Source organism: Paroedura picta, chromosome 2 (assembly GCF_049243985.1).
Source record: "Paroedura picta isolate Pp20150507F chromosome 2, Ppicta_v3.0, whole genome shotgun sequence".
NCBI classification, from domain to species: domain Eukaryota; kingdom Metazoa; phylum Chordata; class Lepidosauria; order Squamata; family Gekkonidae; genus Paroedura; species Paroedura picta.
Genome location: NC_135370.1, coordinates 74,645,357 through 74,658,720, shown reverse-complemented (window position 1 = coordinate 74,658,720; position 13,364 = coordinate 74,645,357). Strand labels below are relative to the sequence as shown.

Below are 13,364 nucleotides of genomic sequence, written 5' to 3'. Positions count from 1 at the left end.
GAGATGCCAGGTTGTAATTCTTTCCCAGAAGGCTTAGGTTAGTTCAGTGAGTATTAATTTCTTACTATCTTAACAAAGCCTGTATAATTTGTTTAACTTCTAGTGTCAAGCATATCTTTCTGAAAAAACTAAATGAAAGGTGAAGAAAAGTTCAGGTAACACTTTGCAGATACTGACTTGGATCTTGTGATCTGTCAGCAAGAAGTGTTGATGGTTGTGGATGTTTCCCCACATAGTCTTCCTACGCAGCAGTCCTTTCATATCCTTAGAAAGTTTGCAGGGCCTGTATGGACTAATAGCTATGTATGTGAATCAAGAGGCTACAGTGGGGAGGAGGACATAATATGCGTCAGTTGTGCTAATAAGAGGAGGCAGCAATTTCAATCCCCCCTCCCCACTTTAGACTCCTGCCCCATGTGCCTGTTGTTCTATCCTCATCTGGTTCCAGAAAGGATTTCTGTGGGATATGAACAGCAAAGTGGAAAGATATGTGATCTTTTAAAATGGAATTTCTGGAAACTGCCCTTCCACAGAGCTATGGACCCTTCTTACTTGTAAGCAGAACTCTGGAAAATGTTCATAGTCTGACTGATTACACAGCTAATGTCTGTTTAATGTGGAAGATTTAATTTTTATTTACAAAATCTATATGCTGCCTTTTGGCCCAAATAGGGCCACAGGCAGCTGACAATCGAATAAAAAACTATATATTGTTCTATTTTGAGTCAATTTAAAACCCAAAATAAAACTTGTTTAAAAACAGCAATTAAAACATAGGGCGGTAACTTTTCTTGTCTGATGTGAAATCATAGTCGAGGAATTGCATATATGTTCACAACTTGCTTCTTCTATGCCCTGGGTTTAGCAAGCTGTATGATTATGTTGTAACAAGTATTTCTAGTGTTATCCGTCATTGTTTCGGGCTACTTGCCTGAAGAGCTTTGCAACCATCTTATGGGAGGTACTGGAGTAATCATAAAATAACTCAGTGTTTTTCACCCATGTCTATAGTCTAGAGTGTGGGCAATAGCAGATTCAATCAAGTCTGACTACCATAAGGCTGAGGAGGTGGTGGAAGGTTGGCAAAGGAACTAGCTTCCTCTTAGCTGTAAATGTATATTTGTGCCATCTGTTGAAGCAGACACAAACAGATTGAAGGACCTGGAATGTGCTGGAGATGCTGTTCATGAATGCTCAGTAATCTTGTCTTAAAATAAATGGACTGAAATTTAGTGATAGAGATGAGAAAAGGTAAAGTGTAATTTAAATGGTTCTTGTAAGGGTAACAAAAGGATAGAAATCAAACTCGGAGTCTACACTTCTGCACTACATATACATTGGTCAGCTTACATATGTACTTAATGGCAATTGTCTTTTTAATGTGAGACACATCTTCTGGTGCGCCTTGTCAAACAGGAATGTTTGACGTTTGTCGTCCCTTCCACGAAGTGCAAAAGAAGATGAGGGCCCAGCTAGTGGCTATACAGGCCCCTGGGGCCTGGGCAGCTGCTGCACAACCTGCAGAGGTCGAGGCAGTGATTGCCCCACCCCTGTGGCATTTGCAACAGCTGTGCCAGCCCCGGGGGGGGGGGCCTGGACAGCCGCTGTGCAACCTGTGGGGGTCAAGGCAGTGGCAGAAGAGCAGGTAAGCAGCAGGAGGAGGGAAGGGAGTGTGTGTGCGTGCACATTTGCTTGCTTGCTTTGAGGGAGGGAGGTTGGGACATCAATGGGTAAAGGGGGAGAGGAGAGAGAGTCCTTGTCTGTGTGTGTTTGCAAGTGAGGGAGGGGAGAGGAAATGAGGTTGGGAAACCAGGTAAGGGTTTGAGGGGGGAGGAAAGGGAGTTTCTGTATGTCTGTGTGTGTGTGTGTGTGTATTTGCGAGTGAGGGAGGGGGTCCTGACCAAGTTGCTCCAGAGCAGGTATGTGTCCCACATACCCTCTGAGAGACAGACAGTCAGGGCAGTTTATTCTTCCAGTCTCTTTTGGGTGGAGACTGTTTAGAGGCAAGAGACTACTGGGGAACTTAGGATAAAATCCCACCTGTTAAGTACTAATGTCAAGGTTAGGCATCAGTCTTATTTCTAAACTTTTGCAAGAGTTGTCTTTGTGTCTCTAACATTGTTTTCACAATCATAGGGGCTGAAAAGTGGTATTTGGTGTGGGAAATGTTTACTGGTCTTCATTTTGTGGAATCTACAGTCATCCTGCACTCTTTAGGTTGTTGCTAAGCAAGAGGCTGGGACTCTCCCATGAGAAACAACAAATGCTTATTAGAAGTTTCCAAGTCATCATATTCAGAACTTTCTGGGGAACTGATAGGCTTTTCTGCATGGTTAATTTACTCTGATTTTCTTGGCAGTTGATCAGAAGCATTAGAAACAGTTGGAACAAAGTTGTTCCATACATCTGCCCTCCCTCTGCCTTTTCGCAGTTGGAGAGTCAGTTTATTTTCTTCCACAAATGCCTTAAATCAGAATTTCTCAAGAGACAACACTGTAGTTGTCATTGATGGCACAGCACCCTTTTTGATTTTTTGCATACGTGGAAATTGATATAACAGTATAATGGCTATATTTTAAGGCACCCAACTATCAATATTGTTGTAATGATAGGCAGAATAGGTTTTCTGAATTCCCAGCTTACTTTTTTTCTAAAGTAAGTGTCTTGCTCCTTCCCTTGCAAAGATATAAGGAAAAAGCCAGATTTAACAAGTGATAGTGCTGGGGACTTGTTTTAAAAAAGGAAACAAGCAACCCTAGGGATTCAATCTGCTTAAACTATTGTCACAACGATATGTTGATATTTGAGCACCATTTAAAAAAACACTCATCTCCTGCGGGGTGGGGGGAGTTTAGTGGTTTAACAGTGATGCCAGTCCAGTCATTGAAAAGTCGGCTACTCTGAAACTGTTGTGCAATTCACTGGGAAGGCAGGTCACCGTTTTTGTGTTCCTTATACAGGGCTTGTGCTTTGCTGTCTTGGACATAAGATGTTAATTCCGGCAAGGATAGATAATGTAGTTATATCAAATTTGGGTCTGTTATCCACATGGCTATCCACCTGAATCTATCTACAGAGCCATTTTAGTTACTCATGTTTTGACTGTGCCCTCCTTGTTCTTCATTATGGCTGCAGTATTGACTTGGAGAGTCTTATCTGTGAGGTCAGAAAGGCCAAAACTGAGAGTGAGCTAAAGATTGGCCAGGGAAGCCCACTGTAACAAGAAAAGATTTTTCAGTTATGTGAGGAGCAAAGATAAAGTAAAGGAGGCAATAGGCCCACTGTTGGGTGTGGGTATCTGGAGGACTTCTACTCCAATGTGGACCCATGTTCCAGTAATAGTTGATGAAAGGCTCTCTTTTCAGTTTCTGCTTTAACACTCAAGGATAGGTTTTTGAGTTTCAATTCAAGGTTTAGATGGCAGGGACATACAACCCCAAAATCTGCTGACTGACACCAAGAGCCAGCTTGGGTGACATTGGGCTCGCCAGGGCACTGATGAAGCTGTTCTGACCGAGCAGTGATATCAGGGCTCTCTCAGCCTCACTGACCTCACAGGGTGTCTGTTGTGGGGAGAGGAAAGGGAAGGTGATTGTAAGCCCCTTTGAGACTCCTTTGGGTAGAGAAAAGCGGCATATAAGAACCAACTCTTCTTCTTCTTCTGTTCCTTCAATAACAATGGCATGGATCGTGACTGGCTACTACTAGCTATGGTATACATGATCTTATCCTTACAGGCTCTTGGAAGGATGGTTAAAATGACTTTCCTTTGGCAGGCTATTTTTTAAAGTTATGGTGTGTAGAATTTGGTTTCTGATTCTCCTTTGGATATTGCTTCTGACTCTGTTTGGCTCTTGAATTTGTATTTTATTGGGGCAGAGCAGTTACTGGATTTTCTATTTTTATGATGTTGGATTTCATTGTTTTTCATAGTTACAGTTTGAACTGTCTTGGGCTTTTATAAGAAAAGATTAAATAAGTTTTTAAATACCTTTTGTACCTTCCACAGTAATATGGTGCTCTGCTAATATGATAAGCTATCTTTGGGAATTCTTCTGCTTTGTTGTCTATATAGGCTATGTCTAATCATTATTGGCCAACATCCCCCCTACCCACACACATAAAAAAACATGTTAGCTGGTAAATTAAAGACTTGATGCTGCATAGAATTAGCTGGAGATACATTTGATATAATTTTAATACTTTAACATTAATGTGTAGAGACCGAATAAGCGGAGAGGTAGCTGCTTAGTTGTTTTTGTGTGTGTGTCATTTTGATCAGGCTAATGCTATTTTTATTACACTATTATCCCCCCCCCCTTCTTCCAGAGAGCTTGAGGTGCATATGTACTCAGTATCCATATTTTAACCCTGTGACAAGCCTGTAAAGTAGATTAGGGGAGAAAAGCAATAAGCCAAGGTCACTTCATAACTCAGGGGCTGGGTCTTTCTAGGCCAAGTTCGGCACTTTATCCACAGTGCCACTTCAGTGCAATTACTCTGTATTTGGCTTCACTCGCAGTTAACTGACAGCAATATATGCCTATCAAGTCCCCAGGACAGCAGTCAGAGAAGCCTATTTCTTATCTGTACTACAGGAAATAACAAATGAATGATCAGGTCTTTGTTCAGGTTTGTGGTAGGAAGTGGCAGTTGTGTGGGTTAGAAATACAAAGTATGGGCCATATTCATGGACCTTTTGAGTCTGAAATAATAGTTCTAGCATAGAAAGCCAAGAGGTAGAATGCTTTGCCACATAAGTAAATGCTCTCTATAAACAATGTTTTGAACTTTGTTGGATCTTATAGCAAGGCAGGGGAGAATTGGTGCCCCTTAAGGCTAGTTAAAGGCAAATGGGCTGTATTGATCTAGTGGTGTGAGTAGAGCAGAGGACCAGTTGCCTTCTATTGCTTTACCCACTACTCCAGCTAGCATCATTTCGTAGCTTAATCCAAATATCAGATGCAGTTAGTACTTCAGCTTGTTGTAGTGGTTAAGAGCGGTGGCTTCGAATCTAGAGTACCAGGTTTGATTCCCTACTCCTCCATATGCAGCCAGCTGGATGACTTTGGGCCAGTCACAGTTCTCTCAGAGCTGTCTCAGCCTAACCTAGTCCATAGGGAGTCCATTCCATTGTGTGGAGAGGAAGGGAAGACAATTTCAAGCTGCTTTGAAACTCCTTAAGGTAGTAAAAAGTAGGTGTAAAAAGCCAGTTCTTCTTCTTCCTTATGTGCTTCATTACTTGGTAAGGTCACTTGATAGCAAAGCTTCAATAGCTGTGGTTTTGTATGCAAAACTATAATACAGCATACATCTGGTACTAGCAAGTTTTGTACAGCAATAGTGGTTTTGTAGATGCTTAATTTTGGTGTGTAATATTTTTAGGTGATAGAACAAACGTTATGTTTGGGGATAGAAAATATATTGGAGGGGAAGTGGATGTTTGCACTAAAGTCTGTTGCTCATGAGTAGTATCTCTTGTTTCTTTTAGCTTATTCATGATCCTGATTGTCCTCTGCCGCCTGTTGTGAAGATCTCCCCCTTCAAATCTTTACGGCGCTTAGAGGTGAGTCTTCTGAAGTTCAAGGTAGTTTGCTGATTCTTAGTGGTGGTTGTGGAATGAAGAGCTTCATAGCACGCTATGGTGATCTCACTCTCTTCCCTCCTTCACACCTTAGATTTCCCCCCTTCTTCTTTCTAGCTTAGCAGCCCTTGTAGCTATTTTTGACTATGGCTGTTCACTCCTGTCACTATATTTTGATGCTGGCCAAGCCCAGGGACTTGAGGGAAGAGACCAAATCACATCTAATTCTAATAATATTTTATTTAAAGAAGAAAGGTCAGGTGGAATCGTCTAGGATGTATGATGACAAAAACTGAGGTAACTTTATAATCGCACTAACTTCAGATAACATATTGCCCTCAAGTAAGTGCTTCTGCTATTCAACAAGATCTTTAAAACTTTGATGAAAGAGGCTTTCTTTTCAGCTTCCGCTTTAACACTCAAACATTTCACTTCAGGTTTAGAAGGCAGGAACATTCAACTCTGTTCCCAAAATCCTTCTTCCTACACAGACCAGGGATTATGTCTCTTTAACTAGAAGCAGTTTCCCTTTTTGACTTTATTCATCCTCATTGATCCGCTCACTCCTCTGCCTCCTTCCCAGTCTTCAGCTAGTGGTAAACTGTATCTTCTTCAGCTGTCAGTTCTTAAATGACACTCCACAGAATTCCTTTTGAGCAGCCTGTGACTCAGAGGTTCTCAGATTCTGAGAGGCATTAACCCTTTGGCAGTCTATCACATGCACATAGAACAGTGGATGAGGCTGCAGAAGAAATTATATAGTGAAAAGTTTATCATGATAGTTGACTAATTTTATTGTCCTGCAGTGCAAACTCAAATAACTTCTTATTCTAGCATAAATTCAGGGAGGAGATAACTGGTTTTTCAAATTCAATGGGGGATTCTCTGGAATCCACACTGTTGAAAGGTAGAAGGAGGAAAGTGAGGGGAAATAAAGGAAGAAATATAGAGGGGCAGCTTCTGTTGTTTGGTGTGAGATCCTAGAGTGTGTATCTTTGTCTGCAGAAGAACTCTAGAATTGCTGTGTGAACACTCTAAATTATTCTTTCCTTTTCCTTCCTTGGCTCAGTTGAAGTGTGTCCCTGTACACTGTTTGAGGGGACTGCGATTTATCTATTCCCAGTTGGAGGCTTTGACCTGTTCCAAGTGTGTGAACTCATTGGAGGTGAGTGGGGACAGGCATTATTTTTATCTTTTTGCCTCAAAGAAGGAATAGTGGGTTTATAGACTTGTGTCCTGGAGCAACTGCTAACATCTCAGTTCTGCTAGGACTGAAAATTAGGGCCTTTATTTTCAATGAAATGTAGTTTGTTGCCTGATAGTCATGCCATACAAGCGATCCTAGTTTTTTCGAGTTGTTTGGTCTTAGGGTTCCTCTTTTCCTGCAAAATTATTTGGAGGCCATAGAATCTTTAGAAACCCCCTTCTGCCAATTTATTTTCTCATCAGAGCAGTATCTGCCATTACTAGGAGTTAACATCTGAGCAATCTGGCTCCATCTTATGCTGCAATCTGCAAATAAATCATGGTGCATACCAGGTTCTTTAGGATTCTCATTGGATGAAGGCAAAACCATACTTACTAAACCACTCTACTGTGTAAAATTTATGAAGTAAAATAGCACAGATTAGTTAAAATAAGCAATTGAGTAAACTGCATAAATATATACTCTATACTGCTTTACCCACAATCACAGATATCAATAACTGATAGATACTAAGTGACTAGCTCTTCACTTAAATGACTGAGTCAGGTTAGACTTCCTCATGCATGGCAGCGGTATCTGCAATCATGCCTTGTTCTACTCTTCCAGCATTGGAGAGCTTAACTTCAGTTTCCCCTGGTACCAAAGAAGATTTAATTACAGTTTTTCTCTGAGCTTTCATGCTTCTTGATATCTGTCTCAGTGGATTAAATGGTTCATTTTTTTAGAAGAAGAGTTGGCTCTTATATACCGCTTTTCTCTACCTGAAGGAGGCTCAAAGTGGCTTATGTTCGCCTTCCCTTTCCTCTCCCCACAACAGGCACCCTGTGATGTAGGTGAGGCTGAGAGAACGCTGATATCATTGCTTGGTCAGAACAGATTTATCAGTGCGGTAGTGAGCCCACTACTATTTATCAGTGCGGTAATGAGCCTCTTGTGGCGCAGAGTGGTAAGGCAGCGATATGCTGTCTGGAACTGTCTGCCCATGAGGTTGGGAGTTCGATCCCAGCAGCCGGCTCAAGGTCAACTCAGCCTTCCATCCTTCCGAGGTCGGTAAAATGAGTACCCAGCTTGCTGGGGGGTAAGCGGTAATGACTGGGGAAGGCACTGGCAAACCACCCCGTATTGAGTCTGCCATGAAAACGCTAGAGGGCGTCACCCCAAGGGTCAGACATGACTCGGTGCTTGCACAGGGGATACCTTTACCTTTACCTTTAGTGAGCCCAAGGTCACCCAGCTGGCTGCATGTTGGGGGAGTGCAGAATCGACCTCGGCATGCCAGATTAGAAGTCTGCACTCCTAACCACTACACCAAAGAAAAATATCTCTACCACTCACTGTGAGCATTACAAGAATAGTTGCACCATATTCTGGAGACAAGATCTTTTGCATATTGATGAGTTAACCTGGATTTTGCCGTTTTAACACTTGTCTATCTTATCACTTACCTATCTTGTTGCTTCCGGCAATGCAGTTTTCTGATACCTTTTTGGGTAATTTAATATTTCCTATTCTCCAGACAGATATATAGATTGTTCAGCCAATTTACTAAAACTCTCCCTTGATTCTTGCTAATCTTTCCATATACCACTTTATAGCACAGAAACATTTTCATCAGCTTCTTCCTCAGGTGCAGCCTCTGAGCCTCTAGTTTCTAAGCCTGACTTGATTTGGCAGCTCAGCTGGGGTTCACACTTTGCCATTGAATATCGAATGTGAATGTATTACTTTGTTTAAAGTTAAAATAGATCAAGGAAGGTTCACTGGGGGGGGGGGGATGTTTGCTTCTCTAGGTATTTGGTCCAAAAATACATTTTGCCCCTCAACCTGATCCTTTTTTGGGTGGCCAAACCGTGAAATAGTAAAAACCTTGTGTAATGTAATTTATATGCCCTGTTATGGTCAAGACATTCCACAGAAAATATTGGTAACTGTTGTTCCCCCCCCCCCCCCCCCAATGGTGTGTCTGTGGCCTATACACTGGGAGTCCTAACATTATACGAACTGTGCATCTTTACTTTGTTCTGCTTGTATGGAAAAAAGATCTTGATTTAAATGCAATCCAGGAGGCTAATATAGTAGACTGTATTAATCCTTAAAAAATGGGGTATGCAACTGACTTTACAGGCAGAGACAAGATGTTGCAAGGAAGGCAGTTTGAGAGGCTGTTTGATGTAAAGTGTGTCTATCCTGAGGCATAAAGTGAGAGGTGGATCAGCCAGTCTTTTTTCTTTTTGTGCTTGGGATCAAGCACAAGTTGTTTAGACTCTCAAGCTAGGAATGATGTACTAAATATAGTTATACATTTTCTGAAATACAAAGTTTGAGTTTGATGGCACCAACAAAGTTCCAGACAACAAAGTTTTATTTATGATATAAGTTTTTGTGAACAAGCGTGCTTCAGATATTTTCTGAACTGAGATAAGGTTGTTAACTGGCCTGTTTTTGTACCCAAAGCTGCTTGGTTTGTAAGAAGTATACCCTTCAGGGCATGGCAGTCAAGATAGCAAACTAATCACTGCAGATATGGCTATTAAAGGCCCAGCTGCCTAGGCCGGTTGAAAATCTGACCAGCTGTCAAACCAGGAAGTTGAGAGGTTAAGGAGGCCTTTTTAGATAATGCTCCTGTTCTCCCTCTTCCATTTACTTTGCTGTTCCTCCTCCAGGAAATAATTTCAGCATGTGGGGGAGATCTCAGTTCTGCCCTGCCTTGGCTGGAACTACAGACGGTCAACTTCAGCTACAACTCCATCTCTAACTTGGATGACTCACTGGTATGTTTGGGGCAGCTGGGGTGATGGGTGGGGAGTTGTAAGTGGTAAGAATTCTTTGAATGGCAACTGGCATAGGAAAACGTACAGCCCTGTTTTCCTGCAACCATGGGTTATGCTGGTATTTGATAGCCTTCCTGCTGCATCTGTGATTTTGAGCAGGAGACATAGGGTTTTGGAGGACTGTGTGCTTTAATTAACATCTTTGCCATGGGACTGCGTTTTCCATGGATTGGTTCCAGTGATAATGAGCAACTTATTTTCCTCCCCAACCAAGCAATTGCTGAATGCCCTGAAGGCTTTGGATCTTAGTCACAATCTCCTCCAGGACTGTGCGCACTACTTGACAGTAAGTATCTGGCAGGAAACACAAATCCAGTAATGCAATTATTTTGTTGTTGTTTACAAGGCACTTAATAGTCTGTAGAAATCATCCTGGTGTTACTGACCCAGCTCCTTGTCCTTGGATAAACCTTGTAGCATTTCCCACCTGTCTCATAAGATGGTGATTGCTTAAGAATTGCTTTCACTGGAACATGCTTTAGTTTTGTCTTCATGGTGTGTTCAGTTTTCTGGAATCAGTAAAGACACAGGAAAGTTGAGAAAGGGCACAAATGAAGGCCAGTCCTGACTTGACTTGTGGGGGTTCTGCTTCTGGGAATGGGGATCAGCCATTTGCTTGCTATCCAATGTAATAGGATGCAGCTTGTCTGTTGCATCCATGTAGCGTTTATCAAAACTTAACACTCTTTCTTGCTCCATCATGGGCATCCTGTACTTAGTGCTCTGATCCTTGTTTGCTCTGCTCTGTAATCTTTCCTTCTTTGGAGATGCTTCCCTCACTTTTCTTTGGTTCCTTCCCGTGTCAGTTTCAGTTAGAATGTACATCAGTGGTATTTAAAAATGTGTGTGGGTACATATGGTAAAACTTTACTTTAATAAGAAACGAAGTTAATATCATTGCACCCATGAGATAACAGGTTCTGCCTTTTTAACTTGCTTCAGACCTGTCCCTTTTCCTTTAAAGTAACAAAACATCCAGGAATCATTCCAGGATGATTGCATTTTGAAGGGACCCTAAACAAGCTTCCCTCAAAAATGGGAAAAATTATTCCATATAACTATGTCATCCCATGGCATCTATTTCATATTTGCATCCACTAACTTTTCTGAAATCCAAAAGTGGCAGCAAGCTCAGTGAGGTTGGGGACCTCTTATCTATGTTAATATTGACCTGGGAGGGGGGGGGGGTCATGTGAGATTCTGCCTTGCTTTTAAGGGTTGGCATAGATGCCTTCTGGTTTTTAGAGTGCGTTTTTCTTTTGTACTTGTCTCTGTGTTTAAAATAAATAACCACCAGGAAGTCACAGCAGGTTCAGTATAAAGAATTCAAATAATCAACATGATATTAAATGCTTCTCAGGTGGGAAGCTGTTCTTCTGTTGGTACAAGTGTCAATCCTTCTCGAATGAAGGCTGTTTCTCTGTAGCAGTGCCATCACAGTACTCTGATCCTGAGTTGTGCTCCTGAAGTTATGTACTTGCTTGGGCAAAAGCAGAGTTTCTGAATTCTGCTGTCTATATTGGCCACCTATAGCTTATCTGGTATCTCATGAAACTTCTGGAGAAAGTAATTTATAGCAGTGAATGTTGTATGTGGGGATATAAATTAGCAGTGCTGAGATTTGCCTCCTTCTCAAAACAGGTGCTGACAGAGCTGGAATATTTAAATGTTGCTTACAACTTCCTGCCCAGAATGCCTGCTCTTGGGCTCCATAGTAGGGCTAAATTGGTGGCCCTGATTCTGCGGTATAACCAACTTGACAGTATTAATGGTGAGACACGAATTGGGTTGTACGCAGTGGGTTGGAAACTAGATTTAATGGTGTCAGAACTAGATGAGGATTGGAAACTGAGGCTGTGGGGAAACAGTTTTGTGGAGATGGTTCCTGTGACTCTTTTGATCTGTTTCCTTTTCCATAGGTGTGGAACAGCTATCTAGTCTACAGCACCTGGATGTTGCCTATAACTTGCTGTTGGAACATGCTTTGTTGGCCCCACTGTCCCTACTGCATAACTTGAGAAGAGTGAGTAATTGATTGGATTAGACTTTACAGAAGGGCTACTTTTCACCTACCCACTCTGCAGGGGCCAGGGCAAGTTATCTTGGTAGCACTGACATGTGAATGCATACTGGGAGGTGTCTGCATGACCCACAACATTTCAGTACATGTGGCATTAGAAATGTGATGAATTTGTGTTACTCCAGCAAGATAAGAACTATAGTCAGTGCTATAAACATATGAACACGTAGTAAAGGAGGCAAAACTTTAATAGTTTGTATTGTTATTCTGTTGTTCAAATAGAGTTCTTTCCTTCCCCCAGTTGCACTTGGAAGGCAATCCACTATGGTTTGATCAGAACCATCGACAAGCTACCATGTTGCAGTTATCACCCAGGGCCATTTCCTGTGATGTGAGTATATCTGGTGTATGCTGTAGTTTCACAAGTTAAACAATTGCAAGCATATTCCCACAACATTGTTCAACTCCCTTTAAATACATGCAAATTTGAATGTTATTCCCTTCCTGCCGCAGCACCTTGGGTATTTCATTGCTTATTTCCAGGTACATTTATAGGCTAACTGGCTGGTAATGTCTTGACTCCTTCCATGTCTTGTTTTTTAACCTTGCTAGTAGATTTCATGCTTTCCAATATTCTGGTAAGGATGGGGATTTTTGTGACTTTTCATATTACTGTCAGAAGATGAGCAATTGCTTAATCTGCTGGTATATGCTGTTTGGATTAGATGTCTTTATTTTTTAGCTATTGATTAGCCCTTGATGTCCATTCTTGCTGCCACTATGATTTAACTCTTCCCTCTCCCTCCATAAAGATTACAATTCTGTGAAGATTTGCCCAATATAGCTTGGTATGAAGACCAGCCCAAAGAAATCTGTTCATCTTACCTGTAATTGCAAAGTGTTTTCACTCCTTTGTTTGAACACCTTCCACCTGGTTTCCTACTTCTGATATATTTTTTTCCTAAATTACTTTAACAATGCACTCCTCACAATCTTTGCTTACCATTTTTCTATGCTCTGCCCTTGTTCTTCTTATTTAGATAAGTATTTGAGTTCCTAAAGCAGCGGTTCTCTACCTGGGGGTTGCAACCCCTTGAGCGGCATTTGGGCTTTTGCTGGGGGGCTGTGGTGGCAAGCAGCATGGCGCTCCTGTGATGCTGGCCTCCTCCGCGCCGCATCAGTAAGCTCCAAGGTGGCATGGAGGAGGCTAGTGACATGCTGCCACCACTCCGTGACCCCTGCAGCAGTAGTGATGGTGGCGTGTATGCATGTGTACCTCCACATGCGCGCTCGCACTGCCCCTGCTGTAGGGGTCGCAGAGCAGTGGCAGTAGAGAACCGCTGTCCTAAAGGAAGGCTCCTGCCTTGTAAGTTTCAACTAAATGAATTCCAAGCATCTGTCTAGACTGATCCCCATCTCTTTTGACTTCCTTTTGGAATATATTGTGCTTGGTCATTTGGGGAAACTTTCCTTTCATATACATGCTAAATTGACTAGTCTATCATCTGTTTCCAGTCATTCAAACAGGGGTGCCACCCAGTATTAAGCAGAGTTGGTTTTTATATCCCCTCTTTTCACTGCCTGAAGGAGTCTCAAAGTGTCTTACAATCTCCTTCCCTTCATCTCCGCACAGCAGACACCCTGTGAGGTGGGTGAGACTAAGTGCTCTGGAAGGACTGCTTGGTCAGAATAGGGCTGTGATGAACCCGAGGTCACCCAGCT

The 13,364-nt window shown here is 42.1% G+C and overlaps 1 protein-coding gene across 4 annotated transcripts in view; it reads left to right on the top strand.

The window, feature by feature from the left end:
* The window catches only part of STK11IP (serine/threonine kinase 11 interacting protein), a 30,650-nt gene that overhangs the window by 2,459 nt on the left and 14,827 nt on the right, over positions 1 to 13,364 (top strand). For 3 of the 4 annotated variants that reach the window (XM_077320835.1, XM_077320838.1, XM_077320836.1), the window contains 7 exons: positions 5,492 to 5,566; positions 6,654 to 6,749; positions 9,455 to 9,562; positions 9,837 to 9,908; positions 11,264 to 11,393; positions 11,542 to 11,645; positions 11,944 to 12,033. In XM_077320835.1, coding sequence (XP_077176950.1) covers positions 5,492 to 5,566; positions 6,654 to 6,749; positions 9,455 to 9,562; positions 9,837 to 9,908; positions 11,264 to 11,393; positions 11,542 to 11,645; positions 11,944 to 12,033 — 675 coding nt within the window. The remainder of the gene's footprint in view (positions 1 to 5,491; positions 5,567 to 6,653; positions 6,750 to 9,454; positions 9,563 to 9,836; positions 9,909 to 11,263; positions 11,394 to 11,541; positions 11,646 to 11,943; positions 12,034 to 13,364) is intronic. The other variant, XM_077320837.1, reaches the window with a different exon arrangement.